The 23,509-nt window shown below is 37.8% G+C and overlaps 1 protein-coding gene across 28 annotated transcripts in view; it reads left to right on the top strand.

Annotated features, from left to right (window-relative positions):
• The window catches only part of mical3a (microtubule associated monooxygenase, calponin and LIM domain containing 3a), a 140,295-nt gene extending 117,542 nt beyond the window's left edge, over nucleotides 1-22,753 (top strand). For 24 of the 28 annotated variants that reach the window (XM_015353158.2, XM_069192163.1, XM_069192172.1 and 21 more), the window contains 6 exons: nucleotides 2,446-2,553; nucleotides 3,930-4,023; nucleotides 16,188-16,253; nucleotides 18,402-18,501; nucleotides 19,266-19,339; nucleotides 19,799-22,753. In XM_015353158.2, the coding sequence (XP_015208644.2) occupies nucleotides 2,446-2,553; nucleotides 3,930-4,023; nucleotides 16,188-16,253; nucleotides 18,402-18,501; nucleotides 19,266-19,339; nucleotides 19,799-19,983 (627 nt within the window). In that variant the 3' untranslated portion in view covers nucleotides 19,984-22,753. Of the gene's footprint in view, nucleotides 1-2,445; nucleotides 2,554-3,929; nucleotides 4,024-8,307; nucleotides 8,359-16,187; nucleotides 16,254-18,401; nucleotides 18,502-19,265; nucleotides 19,340-19,798 lie in introns of all 28 variants that reach the window. The other 4 variants (XM_069192169.1, XM_069192175.1, XM_069192183.1 and 1 more) reach the window with 2 other exon arrangements.
• The last annotated feature ends 756 nt before the right edge of the window (nucleotides 22,754-23,509 follow it).

The raw sequence follows: 23,509 nt of genomic DNA on the forward strand, positions 1-23,509 counted from the left end.
CCATCCAGGGCTCATCAGAAAGAAACAGTTTTCACCCCAGGTCTGACCACACTAACGGTTAATCTATCGACCTGCAGATAAGCTCTTAATGTTATAATTAATACTGACATTAGATTAATTTGCTTTAAGTATTTAAGTGAAACTTGTTCTTTTACATTCCTCTTGCTAAAGCTACCTAATGGTTCCATTTTGAACACAAAACCATTTTACATGTGAACATCAGTGTGTTTGTCACCTTAATACAAATTAACAAGGTACAATTTATGGCACACTTATGAAAGGAAAGAGAAAGATGTAAGCACAATATGATATTATGGCTTATCATTTTTTTTAATTAGTATTTGATGGAATATTTCATATATACTGTTGCCATATATTGAAATATATTTTATCTCAATGTGAAAGTTTTTTTTTCCCCAAATTCTCAGCAGCCATCCTTAGCAAACTGAGTGTTCATTATAGTTTTCTTGCTCTCATATAGTGAATTGGGATTATTATTAATGTGCCATGGACTGTTTAGAAATATAATGCTTACGATCTTTTTAAATTCCAAACCTAATTTTGTGTCGGAATTCCAGTAGGAAAGGTTTGTAGATTAAGTGTGCCCCCTACTAAGTCTTTCAGTTCTTGTCATCTAAGCAACTCCATTCTCGAAGAAACGATGTGTTTTTGTAACTTAAGGAACAAAAGAATATCAGGCATAAAAATTGTTTATATAAGCATTCCTCCCCACCACAGTTTGTTCCTAGCATTAGTCAAACAAGCTGAAAAATTGCATTAGAGACTTAAGACCAAAAGTCGTTTTTGTTTTCTTCTTAGTTAACCCAAATTTAACCCAAAACCCAAAAGTTTATCCCAAAAGTAAAATTTGTCAAGTATTAAGTTTAAATTTGCCCTTTAAGTCATTTTTTGTGTCCTTAATCCCATTTTGGATTTGATTATTTAATTGTTTCTTCATTGAACACGGAGAAGCGTGATCCAGACACATCCACAGTGACTCCCACACCTGTCACAGTGTGTTGGGTAAACCATGCCGCTAACTTTTCCCTTTTTACATTCTGCTCCGAGAGTGGTGATCTCAAATCTCCCCTCGCCGGGGAAACTAGGACATGAGATGTGTTTTACTGTTTTCTTATGCTCACTCAGTCTGAGCTTGCAGACTTTCAGGCTCAGAATCCCATACTGTAGACAGCCCTCAGTGTCATCACTGTAGTCTATTCTGTGCCTCCTGCTGCTCATTGCAGCTCAGAAGGAGCCTCCTGCTGCTCACTGCAGCTCACAGGGAGCCTCCTCTTCCTTGATCTCCTTTCGATCCCCGAGCCTACCCCTGCTCCTCGGTGGAAATCGTTCATGTTGGCTGCTGGCTCTCACTCCTTACCAGTCAGCCCTCAGACTTCATGTCCGCCTCCAGTCATTGACATCCCTGCTCTGCTTCACCAGATGGGGTCTGAGACGTTCAGTGCTCTCCTGTTCTCCAGGTTGGCCAGCTCCTCTTCCCGGGCTCACACTTACAGCTGCTGTCACTCCCTCTGTCTTGTGCCCAGAAGCCTCTGCCTTTGCTCACATTACTGGCGCAACTCCCTTGTGCCCACACATTTACCAACACTTAATTCCCAAATCCCTCTGGAATTGCTGCACTTAACACTCCCCATGTGGAAAACTGTACACTGACATTTATTTGTGGGGCAACACAGTTTACTACTACTGGTTCCCAAGTCCCTCCAGAATTGCTGCATTTATCCAGCACCCTTCCAGGGTATACATAGGTAAGATACATTTACCTATTTGTATGTTATGCCATGTTGAGATTCAGGAAACGGAATGAATCGTATTGAAGGGAAAAAAAGAAAGAACATTTAAACAAATGAGGGGTATATAATGTTTGTGTTTTTGTAGGGGGCCATGAGGCTTGCCCCTGAAATTTTTCACATCAGTTTGCATTTGAGAACCAGTTGCAGAACAAAGTATTTTAGGTTTTTATTCTCTTTTATATTGAAATTACTTTGTTGAAGGCAAATGGCCAAAAGACAGCAAGGGCACCCACCCTAAATTTAGCAGAATAGTGTTTTTACCAACTGGATTTTTTTGCAACTGCAGAACCAACTCCACCCTGTTCTCTTTCTCTTCAAACAGTATTTTGTCCATCCTTTGTTGCACATGCTTGGTGAAGATTTGAAAAGTCTGTTAGTAATCAAGAAGGAGTATTTATCTGAAGCTCGTTGAGTGTGTTTTACGTTTATTACTCTGCATGGGCTGCAAATGGTAGTATTTGCAGTGTGCTTAATTTTTAGGTACTGTCTTGTTTTTCCCTTGTAGAGGTCCAAGCTAAATTTTAAGAGCCGGCCACCCATGTCAGATCAACAAGTCCCAAAATGTACAACAGAGGTTGCAGGCGAATTGGTGTTGGAATCTGCTGATCTGAGTATTTCCGAAACGCTATTTCAGAAAGCGTACACAGAGGAAGAGCTTAATGCCAAGCTGACACGGAGGGTGCAGAAGGCTGCCCGGCGACAGGCCAAGCAAGAGGAGCTCAAGCGCCTGCACAGAGCCCAGGTACGTGTCTGGCTACCTCACTCACTGCTTCCCTCTGTGAAGCAGCATACGCCATCTCAGAGCTTATTCCTAGCTGCTGAATCAGGAAAACACGGTGTTTTTTCATAATTAAAGGTGTGATGATGATGCTTGGAATTCAAAATTATTACCAGTTAGAAGGTATTTTTTTAATTGAAAAACATGGTTTTAATTCTGCCACCAATTTAAAATACGCAGTAAAATACCTGTAGTCAGTATTCCAACTTAGGCCACATGGTGATTTTGTTCCTGGCCCAGCTGAATTGGGATGTATTCGATTGGAGACAAACCCAAAAGAGAAACTAATACTGTATACCATCCACCAGACAGTTTGCTCACTAAAACATGATGAATAATAACTCACTTTGTTATGAATAATAATAAACCATATGGTCTCCAAACCATAATAAATATAATAATGCATCTAAGAGATACAAGCTGTGCTTATCCCTTCCTCCTAAAATAAAAATGAATCCCCCTTTCCCTAAATTCACTTCCTTTCTCTTACATATTCAAACTTACCCGTTAGATTTAAATCCGTAAAGAGGAAGTCTGAATTGCTGGATGTTTGGTCTGCAGGAAAGTAGAACTCGCTCAATTTACTGCTTTAGCTCAGAAGGGTGAGAGAGCACGTTAGAGACGACCACATTACGTTAATTATGCTTCCTACTTTGTTGCCTGGTTTGGACTTCTTCCACAGAGGTCTGCTCCTAAATATAGCTCTTTTTCTATGTTTTTTTCTATAATAAGAGGTTCAATGCAAATGCATTCAGTATATCCACAGTCATATCAGTTGGTATTTGAAATATGGCTCTCATTAAAACGTATTTAAGATATCATAGTTTTCACAATACCAGTGTTATACCAGATGGGTGAGGTGTCCCTGAGATGGTTTGTGTTTTTTTGCTTACACCATAATTTAATTACTTCCCTTTATTTCTGTGTATGTCTGATATTTGGGTTTCCTGTCAAGTGAATGTCAAGCAAGAGAGTGGCTGTGGTGTTAATAACCTCTGTACTTAGAAACCTTTGAAGGAAGGGAGACTGATACTATAATAGATGTGATATAATAGATACTATGTCTCGTGATTAATAGAGAAATAATAAATCCACTTATACAGTATGTAAATATTTTATCCAGGATATTGTTTTTGGAATGGTTCTACACTGAATCTGTCTTGTGTTGTAAATATATCTGGTCTTATTTTATTCTTATTATATGATATTCGTTTTAACAATGCCACACAATGTCTCATGTCTCAAAGCTCCATGGTCGATTTTACAGCCATTAATTAATGAAGCTGGTGGATGTAACTTTTTGGGTACAGCTAATATGCAAGTGTGTTTGTTTTTGGCAGATAATCCAGAGGCAGCTGGAGCAAGTTGAGGAGAAACAGAGACAGCTGGAAGAGCGTGGAGTAGCTGTGGAGAAGGCATTGCGTGGGGAAGCAGGTACTGATCACTCAATAAAAACTATAATACCAGACAAATGTCCTTGTTGAAAAGAGATTTCACAGGGAAGGTCCAACAAGGATGTGGATAACCATTTAGAAACTCTCTGTGATTTTAAAATGGTTTTGGAGCATGGTTTTAGCCCAATTCAGGTACAAGGAGGAAAAGAGTTTGGAGATCTGGCCTGAAACAGATGAATTCTAGATCATAAGTGTTTTGCGAGGGGAAATGATAACTGAAATCTTGTTCACAAGCAGCATGTTACAGAATATCACTCTCCCCACCGGCCTTCACAAGCCTCTGAAAACAAGGGACTATCACAGACATCCTTAATTTCTCTTTGTACTAAGTGCATAACAGTGATGATAAGAACCTTCACTTTTAGGCTCTTTTTCAAGTGTTTTGATAGATACTGTAATAAAACCACTTTCACTACCTAATTTAATTCAGCAACCTTAAAACAGCTGATTCCAAAATATTTAGGTGTTATGTTTTATATTCACAGTATAACGGGGAGTAATATAAAATAGCTTTAGGCAGATTGAATGAGGTTTTTAATCTCAAAATATTATCTCAAGTATTATAACAGTATTATAAAGAACTTTCCAAAATAGATAACAAGGAGCTGCACAGTTTTGAACACAAAGAAGGATGACAATATATTGTGCAGAGATTAAAAGGAAAACTAATTTTGCAAGTAGTTTGTAGCCTGTAATTGTATTATCATTGTCACTGTGTATGTTCTAGTTTCTGCTGGTTATTTCAGAACCTGGTCTATAAGCAGAATATCTGCACTGTATCATCTGTGTTAGAAATGATTTGCCTGTGGCTGCCGAATGCAGAATGTTCAACAATGCATAGTACAGGCTAACCCCTTGGGCTCAGACAGCACTGGTTCAATCAGAACTCTCATAAGTGTTGCCAGGGTAGGGGGGCGTTAGTTTGCCCTTTTGTTCTCGGGTTTTGGTGAGACAGCGACTCCTGCGACTTGTCAGGTGTCCGCAGGACCACAGGGATCTCGAAAAGAGACGTACTGCTTATCCAGTCCACACCAGGGCTGTGGAGCTTGAAGTGTTGAATGGCTGTGACTGGTAGGCATGTCGGAGGAGAGTGTCTGCGGGTCCCTGTGCCATCCCCAATGTTCAGGAGTCACATCTGTAAAGCCACGTCTTAAAACAATTGTAACAAATTTTCAATGAACCTGTTGAAGGAAGTTTCTGGTCTAAAAGTAGTGTTTTGCCATACTCATTCATTCACTAGCAGCTGAGATTTGTTTCTGCCCCTCAAATCCACATGCTGCTTATAACTTAGGTTATATTTCCTAAAGTGAAAATGAGATTTTCTTAATTAAAGCTAAGCAGAGAAGATTATGTAAGTTAAGACAGCAATAGCGGTTAGTGTCCATTGTGGTGTACAATCACAATTATGCTTCTTCATTAGTGTATAATGTTAGTGAATAATATTGGTTACAGTAAGCTTTGAGAGAGTATTCAGTTTTTAAATTAGCTATTAAGTTTGTGCCTTGTATAGTCAGAATTATTTAGAACTTTATGTACCGTATTTGCTTAGATACTTATATACGTTACGTCATTGATTTGTATAATCTTTACTTTTATTATATCTGCTTTTTTATGTTTTCTTCATTTTTTTTCTGGATTTATTCTTCTAAACATGAATGGAAAAAAAATAAAACTTAGAAGAGTTAGAAGGTGAAGTAATAATAATCAGGAATTTAAGTGCTGGCGGCCAGAAGTATTTTAAAGGTACACGAGTTTTACAGACAGGTGTTAAGAATGAAGAGGTCGTAGTACTGTATGTCCTTCCTGTCTTAAGAGCAGAATCATCTCCACTCCCTTCTCAGTAAAGCAGACAGCAACCCCGTGTTGTAAGGGAATGGAAAACATTACTTTGTCTTAGTATTGCTTTTGCAGGGCTAAAGGAAACAATTAATTTAACTTGATTTTCTTGATCCAAAGACTTTTGTCTCTGTGATAAAAATATTCCTTAATTTGATTTACTGTTGATGTTCCTTTGGATTTGTTTTGACACACCCAATAATTTGGAACTAAGAAATATTGCTTTCTGTAGGTTCTGAGTTGCCCACTCAGTAGTTCATCCTGACATTAAGTTTAACCTGAGGTCCAGTAGATCTAATTGTGTTTATTCTTTTGAAGAATCTTATCTGATCAGCCCAAAACTCCGTAAAAAAGAGTAGGTATTAAAAATTGAGATTTTAAAGGCATATAACATTTCATTGTGGTGATACTGTATTCTCATTCTGAACATTCTCTCTTCTTTTCTTGTTTCCCTTTCAGTGTGTCCTTGCATGCCATTTTATGTTGAAAAATGCATGTAGATATAGAATTGTGTGTTGGATGGACATGTGTGTGTTTGCTGATCATATTTTAAACATTAACACAGTTACGTTAAAAGCAGGTAAAAGGTAGAATTTACATTTTGCCCTTTTTAGTTTTTCCTATATAATACTTTCCAAAATAATACTATGTAATATTTTATGTGTACCATCTTATTGAATTATGCTTGAAAATCAGCATTAACAGTTCCGAAAGAAAACCTCTGCTTTGTTGGCAATCTCTAGAGCATATCCTCTGGGTATGCCGTGGTGTAAATTTACTGGTCTGTCACAGTCTAATGCTGTCCCTTCAGTCTTAATCTCCCCGAGACTGTTACAGCTGATTGCATTCGAATTTGTGCCAGTCTTCTTCTGGGCTCATCCTACAACTTTTCACCAGGGTCAAGATAAGGTGTCAGCCAAAACCAGTACAGTTTTAAATGTTGATTTTTTTTTTATGATGGAATCAGACGTAATCTGATGGATGGATGTTCTAGTTTTATATTCAGTGTGATTATGATGCTCAATAAAATAGTTAATAGTTAAAAACTAATTAAGGTACTCAATTGTACCTTTATTGTATCCTAGTAATAATCTCATACTTTTTTCTTAATTTTACTTTTTAAATCTTGGTAAAAACTAAATCTAGAGTTGACAGTTTTATGTATAGAATATAATACAATTGCTCAAGGTTCTTTGGGCACAATTCACACAGCTTCTTACTTTCCTATTGTTTTTTGTCTTTTTCCCACTTCTCAACAAAACCTTAGTCAAGCTCTTAAGTTTTTACATTTTTGTGTGGAGATGTGACATTAAACAGGAATCACAAGCATACAGAGTACTGAGTGGAAATGGATAGTAATCCCTCTGTCCAGCTCTGACTGCTTTTACTTTCAATTTCCTTACCTATTTAACATTTATACCATTTCTATTAGTCTTTACTGCAAAATGTTATTTTCTTGTTGTCTAAAACGTAATTTGGGATACACAATCACATTTGATCTCCCCAAAGTAAGAATACCACCTTCTTTAGTAGGTATTGTCTATAGGATTACTTTATTATACTTGTATGCAGAAAGGAATTCTTCAAAGATGTGCACAGAAGGTGACTTGTAGGAAGGAAGGTGAGTGTATTTTTAATCAGGGAAGGATTATGGATGCACAGCCAGATTAGACATATTTTAAGATTATTTATCAAAGGGAAGAGGGAAAACAGCAGTTTCAAAAATGTCACCTTTGCCCATGGGACCTTTGCCCACTGAAATGTTATAGGATGAGCAAGACGGAAGAATGGAAAAGAAGAGTAAAAGCAGCAGTGGTGCTGATTTTTTCTTCCTTAGCTATACTGTATTTCAGTAAGGTAGTTAATGTGTACTTATAACTGTAATCACCTTTTGGGTTTATTTGCAAAGTGAAAACAAAACCTTCATTATAGTCCTACTGCACGTATTATACACAGTATTGTGTGTACTATGTAACAGTGCAGGCATTTTAAAAATTAAGTAATGCAGAAGGAAAATTCACCTTGTTAATAAAGCCCTTCAGAATCCTTGGTCTGGCCACCTAAAGTACCTGGTTTGTTAAGATGCTGTGACAAAATACTGCTAAACATGTCCTTATATTAAACAGTTATACACCTGTAACATTATATTAAGTTGTGTTTGCTGGTCTTCAGGTCTTCACTGATGATGAAACATTCCTTTTATTAGCTTGGAATATAGAAAGGGTTCCAAACTTCCGAACTGTGAGCATTGAGTCATCAACTCTGAGGCTGTACTGTATATGACAGGATTGGGATACATACTGTACAGTGTATATACTGTTCTGTATGTACTGTGAGCATGTGTGTGAGTGCATGATTTCTCATTACAGATAATATTGCCCAGTCTGGGCTGTGTGCAGTAACTCTCTCTAATATATCCTTATTGTAGACTATTGGGGAGAATCTAATTACAGTGAAATCATCGACTTGCATCTGGGTGGTATGTATTTCGAGCCTGTCACTCCACACTTACAGCTAACCCCTTTATCCTGTGAAATACTTGTGTCCCTCTTTCCCTCCTTACCTCCTGTGTGATGCTTAATCCCAAACCCTTTCCAGTTCGAACATGAAAAGCTCAGGTCTGGCCTTAATTAAGCAAGCTAAAGCAAAGAATATCTATCATCTCGTATATAACAAAATTCGTTTTCTTATACATGGTGGGTAATCGATTAATTATAAACTCCCTTGCTATACTGATAAGTATTTTGCACCATTTATTGTTTTACCAAATAGTTGTGAATAGGGAAGGCTGGTTAAGGTGTTGAGGTACAGTAATTACAGTTTCAGTGTTCATCGAATCTACTTTAGATAACAGGTACTAACAGGTTTATCACAGTTACCGGATTTTGAAGTGGACTTCATTTTCATTATATGAATTCTTGAAATGTAATATCCCAAAAAAGTACAACTCAAAACAAGCAGGTCTGCAGGTATTTTGCAGTGTTTCTGATTTTATTGTATGTATAAAATGCACTCACTGTTTCTCTAAATCTCTTTATGTATGTATACTCTAAAACTTATAAATACCTGTACATGAGCACTATTTAGACAATTGTCTAATAATGATGTATTACTATCTATTATCTATTCAGGTTTATATGAAGATAAATGCTAAGTATCCTGTTGGAAAACTCGTACATATAATGTAAATTAAAAAAACATACAAAATAGGACTAAAATGGATAGAAATAACACTAACATGCCTAGACCATTTCTTATTAAATAGCTATTTTACTTACTAGATTGTTTTAAGTGTAATGCTTTTCTGTGCATTATAAAACAGCAGAACTGGAAAGTGGTGTACACCCTGTTACTGAATCTATCTCAAACATTCCCCTACTAGTTGTGATGTGATTCTCCACTGTGCCCCCAGCAGTGGTACCCTTGTGTTACCTTAGATTTAACAGTGAGCTTCCCACCACTGATGTTTGTTCTGTATTAATCCTGTTTTGTGTATACAATGGCCCATCAATGGAGATTGATGTTGTTTTTATTGTAACTGGATTGTCCCTTTTCATTTAGAACAAGGGACAATACGAATTGTGTGTTGTCCTTTATCTATATACAGTATACAGAGGGTTGACAAAATAATGCAAAAACATATACATTGAAGTAACTGAACCACAATTATAAAGGATTCTACATGTCTCATTCATTTGAACACTCATTACCAATGTTCCCACTGTAAAAGACATCTTAAAATCCACACGTTAACATGTGGGTTTCTAAAGCAACATGAGAGATCTAACCTTTTGGTCAAGGTCAAGTAGTTTGTGCAAAGTACGCAGGTGCATCAGTCACAGGCACAGCAGCATGTTTTAATGTGTCCAGGGGGAAAGTGAAACTAAAAGAACATGGAGGCCAGTAGCTGTTAAGGAGACATGCATGGGATGCCAAAAGGCTCATTTTGAACAAGGGAACAGAGCAGCAGGAGAGAGGAACAGTGGTTGCAGGTACGGGGATAGATGGACACTTAACAGGATCGTTGCTAAAAAACCACATAACATATCTTTACAGAGCTGATATTTATGGTAGGGCGGCCATTTGGAAACCACTTGAAACCAAGACCAATGTGCAGCAAAACATAAAGTACCTATGGCGTGATGAGTTGTTTATTACTATTTTTCCTACATCTGGATGGGTTTACAGTACGTTTGGAGAAAGCCAGAGGACGACTTCCTACCACACTGCTTGTTCCCAACTATTAAACATGACGGTGGATCTGTAGGTGCAGCCATCTCATGGGAGACTGGCTCTGATTATTACTCTGCATGGTAGAGTTACAGCCAGAGAATATGAAGCCATTTTAGGTCACCAGGTCCACTCTATGCTGCAAACATTGTTTCCTCAAAAAGATAATAATGCCCCCATACACACTGCTAAATGGATTGAAGAGTGGTTTCACAATCACCAAGATTAAGTCAAACACCTCCAGTGGTCTCCCCAATTACCAGATCTAAACATCATGGAACCTTTATGGGAAGTTCTGGAATGTACAGTTGAGCTTAGAGTAGATTTCCACCTCCTTCATCTCTAAAAGAACTGGAGGATTTCATTCTTGATGAATGGTCCAATATCCCTCTAGAAACAGTTCATAACTTTTAAATTGTTTAACAGTATCCCTAAAAGGATTGAAGCTGTTCTGAAGGCAAAGGATGGATCAAGTCTTTATTATATAATAAATATTAAACATTGCTAGATTGTTCCATTATTTTGTCCACCCCCTGTCTATGTAAACAGAAGTGTTGGGTACATACTGTAAAGCTAAAAGACAGCTGTTTACAATAAATGTCCTGTGGTGTAGATTAAAGCTTGGTCTCTGTGAGAGCTGGGGTTCAAGAAAGTATACTTTCTTCCATCTTCTGTGCTGTGTAGAAGAATGCTAATTTACATAAAGCAGGTAATGCATTCGGGGATGTTGGTTTTCAGATCTTTTCCTGATTTTGGTTCTTCCACATGTGGGGAGAGTTCAGAACTCTGAGGAGCCTATGAAATGTTTTTAGCAATGATATAATTGTTTTCAGCATTTTGAAATGGTGTGTAATCATGTCATAGTGGATCTTCATCTTAAGCACTGTGATTCAGTGTGTTCCAACTCTCCCGTTAGAAGTAAACATTGTGAAAAAGGATTTCGCCACAGGTCAACTGCAGTGTTCTCTAGACATAAATCCTTTGCAGTCTTTCAGATGGCAACCTGAATCATGGCAACCATCCGCCCTTTCAAGATACCTGCCACCTTAACAGGAACTGCTTGCTACTGCTTGCTATGCCTTTCTACTCATACAAGCCCTTTACAAATCACATGACAATGGTGCAGTCTACAGTACGAACGCTGGAACGACGCTTGTCCTAATAAGTTTGGCTTTATGAGTACATCCATAACATCACTTCACTCCCAGCCCATTTTTTTACAGTTTCTTTTTCAATTTTTTTTTCAATTTTTTTACTTCTCACTCAATTTATTCTCAAGAGGTCACAGTTGCAAACTATGCAAAGCTAAACATGAGGAAAATACAGAAGTTTAGAAGGGTTTACTATAACCTTTGATTTATTTATCTTTGAGTCTGCATGTCCCTGTGAAGCACCTGACGTGTTACGAAGAGCCAAGACTTCCTTGGCTGACTAATACTAGCACCATCCGGAGCTCAGTTGCACTCTGCTATTTGTACAGTACTGCTGTGGTAGTTTATCCTAGATCAGAGAGCTCAACCCGCAAGAAGTGAGAGTGTTGTGTGCTCTGTATCACATAAGAAAGGCTAGACGTGAGAGACACTCAGTCCCTTTAGTTAGTTTGGTTTCTAGTAGCTAATTGATCTAAGGATCTGATCCAGCAGCTTCCCGAAATAAGCCTACAGTAGATATCAGAATCAACAACATGCCTCAGTAGATTAGTCCTTTCTCCCACAATCCTGTGTATGAAATTGCCTCCTATTCTCAGTCTGACATGCGCTTTTATTTAGTTTCTGTGTCTCTTCTGGCTTGTATTTTATAAGTGATTCTAAATATATTTATACAGTTGAATTTGTCAATGCTCCTGAGGGTTCTTCAGACTTCAGACAGGGTCTCACTTGTCTTCTTTTTTAAAGACAAAAAGGGTTAAGTTCTTTTTTTCTTTAATTATACAGTTTTGAATAAACGTTTATGAACCATTTGGAATTATCTGGATTTCCACACGAATGGCTCCTAAAATGTGATCTGATCTTCATCTAAGTCATAATAATAAATAAAGACAGTCTTATTTAACAAACATCACACACAACATTTTACATTGTCATATCTGTAATGAACAAATGGTTTAAACAATCAAGGTTATGGATGGAAAAAGTATTTGAACTCCTATATTTAGTAACTAGTGGAAACATGAATCTAGGTCTGATTTGTCTATTTAACTGTTACAAAACTATCCTTTTTAAAATGTATATCTCAGTTCTTCCAAGCAAATTCTAAAGTATGTTAGAGACAATATAAATGACCATCTCTAGAACAGACTCACTCATCTTGAGTGATAATGAATCTAATAATTGTAGAAGCAAAGTTAATTCTGAAACATTGTGTCCCCTTACTTTGCTTCCATTCATATTGGGAGGTACTTCACCACACAGCATAACAACCAAACTTGGCCAATGAGCAAGGATTTTACATACAATATGCTCATACTGCCTCAAGGGATATGCAATCAAAAACTGAATTTTACACTGAAATTTTAAAGCACTTATTACAAGTCTGGTCTTTGGGTTGATCACAATCACTTTTGCTCTAATATGATCAGATGTAGGCATGGAATTACCCTAAAATAAAACAGATATTATATTGGACCTATCTCTGTTAATCTCACTATCAGAAGTACAGATTACTTTTCTATAAAGCAAAAATGAGTTTTGACTTTGCAGTCCCAATACTTTTGTACGTCATTGTCTTTTTGATAAGTAGGTTGTTCAAGCTTTTTCTTTAAGATCTTATATATGCATCTAGTTTTCTTTTTTTTTTGCTATTTGCATGGAATGCTCTGTGTGCACCAGTGCCGGATTTCCCATTCCCATGTGCCTACAGTGCCTTGGGCCTGCGAAGGAGGGAAACACTAGTGACGAACGACAAACAAGCTGAAACAACATGCTTGAGATCAACTCTAGGTGCTCCAAATCAATAATCATACACTGTCAGCTGTTCTAGAAACTAGAAGTATCGAAGTGATGGTCGCTCGACTCACTCCATCAATCATGGGGTTTAGCAGTAGAATAGTTGCATCGTGTTGCAATTCAATTGGCATTTACCCCTCTCTTTTTGCACATTTCGGAGTGAAAGTGCCTAGGGCCTAAGAATACCAAAATCCGGTCCTGGTATGCACCAAATGTTATCATACAGGGGTTGGCCTATTTGTGCAAATTGGGAAGAGCAGTGCACCTGATACAGGAGTGGATCCCTGGGGGCCTCCACTGATTGCATCACCCAGATTAGAGCATTCGTCTCTTAAGTATACTCTTAGTTCCATATCTATTTCTGTTAATTCTCAATCCAAGTACTCATTACCTTGAATGTCTGCTACCTGTAACTTGATCAACTTTATCACAAACCATAGTGACTGGCCCCTAGGATCCAATATCCACATGGATTACCTGCTTGCTCAGATTTATAACCATTGTTTCTGTAACCTTTAAATATATTAGAAGAAAATGGTATATAATTTTCCAGTCCCTGGGTACTACCCCTGTCTTGAGTGACTGTTCAAAGAGTTGTGGCAGTTGCCTGTGAATTGCTTCTCTTGTTTTGTTAAAGATTTCCACTTCAGGCTGAAGGCCTGAGGGATCGTGATAGAATGTGGAATTGTGTGCACCTTGTTCAACAACACTTGGCATGTATTTGCATGAAAGCCCATAACTACAGTATGTGCATGCCACTCATACTGTAGGCAATATAATATACTGTGTAAAGCTTTATGAAGCATAAAGGCAAGTTATGAGGTTTGATTTTTTTACCAGAATTAATACTATTAACTAAATGAATATAATGCTAAAAAGTGTTTTATGTTATTAATATTGACAAGCAAAGCTTGTCGGCACTTAAGGTGTCATTTTAAGTCATGCTTAGAGTTTATATTGTAATTTACTGGGGTTAAAACAATTTATGCAAGAGAGTGTGCTCTTAATTACATGATCTATGCTCTTTCTATTTCTTTGAACATTGGAAAAGATACAATAATTAATTCATTTGTAAGGTCATTTGTATTGCACACACCGCCTTCCAAAAATCTGTAAATCAGGTTTACAGTTGATTAAAGTCGGATCAAAGGAAAAAGACGGAAACATGTCTGAAAAGTCTCCTACTGTATGTGCACTGTTTTTGCAGGTTTACGATTCGAAGTCCTACATGCATTGCATTGGAAGTGTTACAGACATGCAGTACAAATATGATTTGTGTTTTTGAAATTATTGGAGCCATTTATCTGATTTAACTAAAACATTTTATCAAAGACCAATGAAATGGCTTTGTAAAGAAATTCAGTATATTGTTTAAGATAGAGATATGGAGGTTAATTACAGTAAAGTTCAAATAACACCTCTGCACAGAAACCGAGAGTGAAAACATTTTCTTGGTAAAGCCTTTGTTATTTTTCGTAATTATTTTTAATTATTTTTAATTATCTTTAGTTGTCCTTTAAAACACTGCCAAGGATAAAAAGTAATAGCCCCTTAAAACATTTGGCATACTTTCAGTGTATAAGTAAACCACTAAATTGGAAATCCTTTTATTCAGTTAAAATGTCTCGGTCTACTAAGTAGTTATGTTCATTGCCGTGTTTCTTTGTGTGTATTGAACGTACTTTGAGAAAAAAAAAATAAAGATGGAAACTACAGTATTCAGAAAGAAATAATTATTACAATGAATATTTTTGAAGCAGAAGAAGATGTTTGTCCTCACTGAGGTGCGACTGGTATCCACTTTTCTAGCTGGTTTTGCCTGTGATAGTCCCTTGTGGTAGTATCAGTGTGACACTCTCCCAGCTCTTTTACCCTGGGTTGTGTACAACCTCCTGTCACTCTCCTGTCACTATAAATGTTGTTAACGTGCCTCTTTCGGATTTTCTGCACATCTCTTGATTTTCTTTCCCTCTCATTCAGGATTTTCTCTGGGTGAGGCTGTTTTTTTTGGTTGACTAGTTAACATCAGCATGCACTGTAATTTGTAGGGGTATTCATAAATGTTTAAAACCAGACCAAGACCCATACCAGGAGTAAAAAAACTGAACACGTTGAAAGATTCTATATCTTAATGCTTAATGTTATGGTCCAATAATAGTTAAACTGAATTTTGCAACACATTTCTACACTGCTCACATACTGTCATCAAGAACTAGTGTTAGAGGTGTTTGCTTTATTTAATGTTCTGCTAAATCCAACAATTACAGCAGGAAAACACTAGACATTAGTAAAAATAAACATGGCTAACTCATGTTGAACTAGTCCCCAGTATGGCTTGTTACTGTATGTCAATTAGAATATGGAGTGTAGCACATAATATAAAGAAACAGATATTATATACATTCACATTTTAGGTTAAGTGCTACCAAGCCTTATGTATGTCTGCTTTTCTATAAGAATAAATCTTATTTTTTTCTATTTTTCTGCTTCCCAGGAGGCGATGTACTGTATTCAGTCTTAAGTGCTTACGTTGTGGTTTACTTTGTACTTTGTTGAACATTAAACAGTAAACGCAAGATGGGAGAATGCGTCACTTTCCATAGGTGTAGTATTTAAGCTTAAGACAGTGACACGCTGTAAAGCAGCATTTTAAAAAGCTGTTTTTTGTCAGTTTTCACAGACACAGGTCTGTCAGGCCTTTCAGACTGCTGCAGGACAGGTGAGGCTGTGAAACTTTAAGATAGTAAGGGTGTGATCAACACAGTGCAAACTCGCCCTTTCTGTGGATTAACTCTTTTATGCCATTCAAAGAGAGAGGGAAAACTTGTGTTTCTTTACGTAAAAAACACCTTTTAAAGCCCCTTTTTTACACAACTTCTTTTTTCTTTCATGACTCTGCGCAGCCAGCCGCTCTGCTCTTTTTCTTCCCAGAGGCTTTTGATTTTCTTTATTACTCTTGCTGCTATCTTTGATTTTTTTCCCTCCCTGTTCTTTCTTCCTTCCTCCTGTCTCCCCTCTCTCTATATATAATTTTCTCTGTGTCCTGTGCTGTGGCTCTGGTTCTGTCGCTTCCCCTCCCCCCCTCTCTCTTTCACTCCACACCCCTCTTCAATCCTTCCCTGTGTTGTTGAAGTTGAGCCCAATGTCGGGACCCCTCGCCGAAGACCTATCTCCTTCTGCCCTTGCTGTACCCACGAAGGTAACGTAACCCCGCCTCGCGAGCCATTCGCTGCAGCAGGGTCACCGTGGCAACCCCCGGATCAGCAGAACTCATCTGGACTCCTCTCCTTTCCTTCCCAGTGTGTGGAAAGCCTGACGTTTAGAGGCCTAATAAAGCGCAGCTTTGCCTATTTAACACATTAAAAATAAGTTTTAACAAAACTACGCATTACTTATAAATAGCTTAAAGGTATTCAAGTATTTGAATGGTGGCTCTGTGGCTAAGGATCTGTGCCTGTGGCTGGAAGGTTGCCGGTTCGTATCCTGTGGCCGACAGAGGAATCGTACTCTGTTGGTCCCTGAGAAAGGCCTTTAACCCCAACTGCTCCAGGGGTGCCGCATAAATGGCTGACCCTGTGCTCTGACCCCAGGCTTCTCTCCCTATCTGTGTGTCTCATGGAGAGTAAGTTGGGGTATGTGAAAAGACAAATTCCAAATACAAGAAAATGCATATGGCCAATAAAGTGATCTTATCTTATGATCTTAAAATCTTATGATCTTATCTAAAGAGTGTACTGTACGTCACATAAAAGAAAGCGCCTACATAGAGTGCACCATTCCTGTTTGCTTGTGTCTTATTTATTCAGTGTGGATAACATGTACCCAGATCACATTTTGACTATAATCTTTAAAAGAAGAAAGTTTTTTTTCCTGGTGCCTACGATAATAATATGTCTGATTAGTCCTGCACCCATTTCTTTGCACCAAAGACTCTTAATGCCTTCAGTAACAAAAAGCCACTTTGATAAGTGCTCTTTTAATTTAGGAGGTATGATTTATGGAATTCAGGTAATGCTCGCAGATGTAGAGGTTTACTTGGTGTATTATGGTGAAGTATTAATTCTGTCGTAATTTTGCTTAAGTTACTGTAGATATTCACAACATAGGCTGTGCAATATAGATATGTAGTTGTTTCTTTCTTATTTCTGATTTTTTTAACCTCTTGCTATTGTTGGAAAATAATTTCTTTAAAAATTAGTCACTCACAGGGCTTCATGGATGACATTCAGGGATGTATAACTGGGGATGTACTGTATAGCATCACAGTGTCTAGGGATGTACAAAATAACATCACTAAGTGATGCATACTGTAACTTAGAAAAAATCTAAAAAATGTTTTTTTATTTTGGTGTGAAGGAAATTAAAAAAAATATTAGTATATGAAACCCATATTTGTTGTGTTTGTGTTCTTGGTCTGAGGAACTCTGCCTTGTCTCTGTGCCCCTGTCTGTAATACTAAAACTCAGCTGTAGTGAGTGGCATCCCATGTCAAAGAACACTCCCATTCTATGTATACGTGTACTGTTTTCCTTTTTATTTTTCCAGAATTTTTTGGGGGGCTTATGTATCATGCTTCATGGAGGTTACTTAATGTCTCATTGAAAATGCTTTGCTCCACCTACATGTGACATATTTATGGTTGTGTTGCAGGCTTCTCTACTTCAGTGCATGGACTTGGCCTTATTTGGTTCTGAGTTGGCTAAAATGGCTGCAAATGGCCATACCTGTTGCTGTTGCTCTGGTTAGATCATGGATAGAGTCTGCATGTAGAGGCCTTTTTCTTCCCCTCTTAAAGACGTCTGGGGAAAATAACCTAATGCTGCATGCAACAATACAAGAGTGTCATTTATTTACTCAGAATTGGTAAACTGAAGTGTTATAAGAGCATTTTAATCTTTGTAAATCCCAGAGGTGATGTTAACAATTCTGTATCCTCTTGCAACTTAAAACTTTCCTCAGAGACTCGATATTTCTTGGGAGGTGCAAATATATGTTGTTAAAGAATAAATGAAGTTTAAGTTCCCACCTTTCACTGCAGAGATAAGGGAGGTGAACGTGGGGAGGGAGTTTGGGGAACATGTGTTTTTACAAGTTTTATTCATAAGGTAATAGTGATAAGCGAACTTGCAACACAAGTGTCCATAGTGTTCCTAGCGAAACGAAATAGCTTTCCACACCATCGTCCATAGATTTCCAGATAGATCAAAATGATTTGGTCTTACCTCCCTGTCATTCCTCAGGAAAGTCATCTTGGCTTGGCTTCCATTGCACTGCCCGTCACATTCACCCCAGCTCTCCTACGTGAGGAGTGTCACGTGCTGATATGGACAATTTCTGTTTTTTGCAGGAATGGGCAAGAAGGATGACCCCAAGCTTATGCAAGAATGGTTCAAGCTTGTCCAGGAGAAAAATGCCCTAGTGCGTTATGAGTCCGAGCTTATGATATTGTGAGTAGAGTCTTTGCGGTTCTTGTTACAACGGTGTTTTTGCTTCGGAATTATCATTTATAAATTTGCTGTGCAGACAAAAAAAGCATAAAACGTAATAAAGTAATTTATTTATTTTAAAATGAATAAGGTGTTTCGTACAATACTTTTGAGTTGTACAACAGCTTTGATCAATTTGTTGGTATCATGTCCTACATAGGACCATGCCTCTGAGTCTTCGCAGAAGAGGTAAAAGAAAAACTATTGGTTCAAAACTTGCATTCATCACCCCATTTAGGCTTGAGCAATGCAAATATTTGCGTCTGGGCACTCTCTCTCCATGGGAGATCTCTGACTGACAATAAAAATTGGAATGGAAATAAATAACCAGCTTTTAGAGTCAAATTTGGAGTTAATCATGGTTATGATTAGGGGAAGTTTAGTCTTAATTTAAAGATTACGAAAGGTTTTGATTAGGATTTGTATAGGAGTTAAATTTTGTATTAGGTTTGTAACTAAGATATAGAATTTAACTGAAAGTTATGTTTCAATAATGGTTGTTAATGTTAATAACTAATAATATTTAAGTAAATATTTTAGGCTGAAACCAGGTCATGGATTGATTGACTTTTGAGTAGTCTGGTATTTATTACAGATCAGTTTTAACTGGTTTCGAGTAAATATGAAAATTCAGCTAAATTTGAGAAAAACGCATGATATTGGATACAGTTAATGTATTGTTCATACTGTTGTAGACTAAAGCCTTTTTGTCTGTATTTGTTCAGTGCCCGAGAACTGGAGCTGGAAGATCGACAGAGTAGGTTACAACAAGAGCTTAGGGAGCGCATGGCTGTTGATGGTAAGGCCCTCCTTTTGCCTCTATTGTTTTCCATAGCAACGGGCACTTTATTCCTGCCTCTTCCCAGTCACACTACCAATCAAGGCAATACCTATTTCAATGTTGGTGATTGCAGTGTGGTGTAGTGGTCAGGGGACTGGAATCCTGGTTTGAGGGCTGTGGGTTCCTATCAGAGGTATATCACTGCTGCACCCTTGAGCAATGTGCTTCACTTCAGCTGCTCCAGTGAAACCCTGCTGCACCACCTGGTTCCAACATGTGGTATTGATAGGTTCATTTTACATTTATCAACCTTAGATACACAAATATGGCACCTCGAGGAGAATATAAAGCACTGGACAATGACACAAATGAATTTTTAATAACGAAAAAGTCTGGAAACCCCCAAACTCTTACACTGCTCAGGAATGCTCGTCAGATCATCGTCCTGAAGACCCCCCTGTCCCTTCTTCCACCCAGATCACCTGAAGACGGAGGAGGAGCTGGCGGAGGAGAAGCGGATCCTGAACGAGATGCTGGACGTGGTGGAGCAGCGGGACTCTCTAGTGGCCCTTCTGGAGGAGCAGCGGCTGCGAGAGAAAGAGGAGGACAAGGACTTAGAGGCCGTCATGCTCTCCAAGGGGTTTAACTTGAACTGGTCCTGAGCCCCTCCGCACCGCAGCTCTGGTGCTCTTCACACAGTGGCGCAGCCCGACCGCTCTGTCGCAACGCCCTGAGTGTTCGGGAATGTCAGTCCGGCGTGCTTGCCTTTTTTTCACGCTGTTTACAGTTTACATATCCTCCCCGGTCTCGGTGAACTTTGTTTTTTTGTTTTTTGTTAAGGGGAAAGGATAGTTTTGTTGAAATACATATATTTTTTATTTTCCATTAAAGACAGATGTCAGCCATGGAAACAAGTAAGTGACTGAAAGGACAAGAAACAAAAGCTTCCTGCTGACATGGAGGAACTGAGAAGAAATCTCTTTATAAAATATATACTAATGTACAAAAGAATTGAACATAATACCATTTACACTTTGACTGAAGATGTATATTTATTGACTCATAGATTGAAGACGTGGGCATAAGCTTGTTTTCATGAGCTTGGTTTTAAGTTCCTAAGAATGGAAGGATTGGCCTCTCCTGGTGGCAACTTTCCATTCACTAGGTTCTTCCCAACTTCCCAACCTTTTCTCACATGCCATTGCTATCTGATATTGCAGGACATCTGTACAGCTGTCATGGGTAACTGGCTGACTTGGTTCCGCCTTTTAAGAAATCTCTGAGGAGTATCTTCAGTTTTCCTTCATCAGCATTTGCACAGATTCATTTGTTTTTGTTTTAAGGTATCACAAAGAAACAGGTTTAAAAGTTTTAAACCCTATTTATTACTGTTTTTAATGTAATACTAGCTTTTACTTTTTTAACATTGAGACTACTGCAAAATCCTGGTTTTAGTGGACATTTACAAAATCTGACAGAAGAGTTTCAGTTGCGCAGTGTAAGCTAGACGCCCTGTCCTCTCTCTGTGTCATAAGCCATCTTTATAATGTTGAGTTGCACATGATTGTGGTACTCTGAGAGGACTGTTAAGTTCAGTAACATGCTGTGGTCTTGGTAATTGAATTTTGCTCTATACTCATTGTGAATCTGACACTATCCTGATGTTTCCTTAAAGGGAAAGCAGTGTTTTTCCCACTTGGAATTGAGCCAGTATTAGTATGAAGTCTGTGGTATGCTTTGTTTTTACTAATGGAAAAAAAAACTGAAGCAAAGAGGGGAAAAAACACATTTGTTCCTATTTTATTCAGTTTTATTTATTGTATTCTTATAAGGTTCCTACACACTTTTATTTGCAAAGTTACATTACATTTGGTGGATTTGAAAAACGGTTGAAAGTGGCCTGTAGATTTGTCCCTTCAGGGGTAATGAGTATAGCCATGTACAAGAAAAGTTCAGTATTAAACATTTTGCTTTTCAACTGTAAATTATCTTAGGCCATTAGTTCAAAGTTATTATTCTTCTGACCCTGAAGGGTTGTCACTTTCGTTAAAAAGCAAACATAACATGTAAACATAGTGTAGCAACTGCTTGATGTTTATTGTAAAACAAATATTTTACATTAAGTTTAGAAGCTTTCTGGTTGTATGAGATGTATGCACAGCCTTGTGGGAGTCTGGAAGCAACCCTGGCTCCATGAGACCGTTCAGGGGATGACTTGATGGATTCCTCGGGATCAGAGCAGCTTGCAAGATACCTTCCTTTGTTTGTGACCAATTGCACGTCCAACTGATGTAACTTGTAAATTCACTTCAGTAAAACAAATGACACTTACCCCCCAAAAAATGAAATCAAGTTCTCTTACAATTATCAAAGAATCTGTTTTTCCACCTTAAGGTAACACCATCAAGTGATTTGCACAGAGGCACCACAAATCCTGTTTTTTTGTATTTGTGTACCAATGTGTGTATTTCTTGAGCCATTAATATTGGTATACAGTATGTGGTAAAAAAACAAAACAAATTCAGCTTTGTAAATGTGACATTTAAATGTAGACATTGGAAACTTGAACAGTGGTATTTTCATTTGGCTCAGTTTCTGTACGAAGATTGGAGATTGTCATGCATTGCCTTTGTCAGCTGTATCCAGATTATGGGAAGTTCAAGAATGCCTTTGTTTCCTCTTCAGCTCTTCATTTTTATTTAAAATCATTTTTGTTAGGAGTTTACAATGTTCACTCTGTTTACTCAATGAATTTTAAAAGATACACGTTATTACGGAGTGCATAAAATGAAAGCTGCTCTCAACTTTGTTATTGTTACTAAAGATTACGCTGAGTTTATGTTTTCAGTAATGGAAGATGTGAAAGTAATACCCTTTCTGTCATTTGGTACATTTTCTGCTTGTTGGACCACACTTTTTCCTGAAGATAGTCACAGAGTCAGATTTTATGTAGCAGATGTAAAAGAGATGAGAAACCTAGCAAAATCTTGTACTATACTGAAGTTCATGTGTGTTTAGAAGCTGCCTGGAGTGTTTGACAGATTTTATTTATTAATAAGTGTGAGAAGAAAATGTACAATATGTAAACAAAATCCTAATTTTTAAACCAGCTTCTGTTGTTGAGCCCTGACTGAAATTTACATACTTCGTATAGCTAAATTGCATTTAAAATGTTGGATAAGTGTTGAATGGGGACAATAAAACAATGCAGTCATTTAAAGAAGCAAGATATATTTATTTTGTTCGCGTTGGAAGAAATATTTGTCCAAAAAAGAGAAATTATGACAGATTAAAGTATAACACCACTGTTTTTGAAAACAAATCCTTAGTTTTACAAGTGGAAACCCTGCCTATGCAATTGCTTTACGCTAAGTGTTCTGAAAGGTTTTTGTGCTATTGCAACAAATGTGGTTTTATAAATTTGAAAAAGTACCAGTGTTTATTTTTTTTTCGCTTCTTTCTGTTTGATACTCGTCAATGAATTGCTAAACCCTACAACACTCACACCAACATGTGATGAAAGAAGAGGTGCACATTTTCTTCAGCGTGTGCAATGTCGAACAATCTGCCTTTATTCTCTCTCTGGTCCTCTCAGCTGATGGAGCCAGCAGAGTGGAATGAAGCCACTCCACTTGAAAGCTCACAAATTCAAGTTTGCAATACCACAGAGCTCGCTTTTGTTTTGTGCTACAAACTGGGGACATCCTAACTGTCTCAAGCTCACCCAACCCCAGAAGTACACAGTCTGCTACATCATTGGGGGGTCTTGGTGACAGTCAGTTAATTATATATTCTAGGTCTGAAACAATACTATTGAGCTCCACCTGGACTCAGAATAAGCATGTTTACTGATTAGGCTGTTCCTAAGCCTCTGCTCCTGCAATAGATGGAAATGTGGAATGTTTGTACGATGGCAAAATTTTCATGGAGATGATTCTCTGGCTTTTTATATCATCTGCTTTCACATCATGCTGTTAGAGTAACCTTGATTAACACACTTGTGTTATAGGTGTATCAGGTACTGTAGGTGCTATGCAGTTTCATTCAGAAGTAAAGGCACAACATAACCACACATAAGATTGGTAATGACTCACTGGGCTGTCCCCTGACAGTTTGTTTGTCTGGTTTGGGAGTTTTTCGATATTCTCTCTCCTAAGTGTTTTTTTTCTTTAGAGACTGTGACTGTGA

This window comes from Lepisosteus oculatus, chromosome 7 (genome assembly GCF_040954835.1).
Source record: "Lepisosteus oculatus isolate fLepOcu1 chromosome 7, fLepOcu1.hap2, whole genome shotgun sequence".
NCBI lineage: Eukaryota > Metazoa > Chordata > Actinopteri > Semionotiformes > Lepisosteidae > Lepisosteus > Lepisosteus oculatus.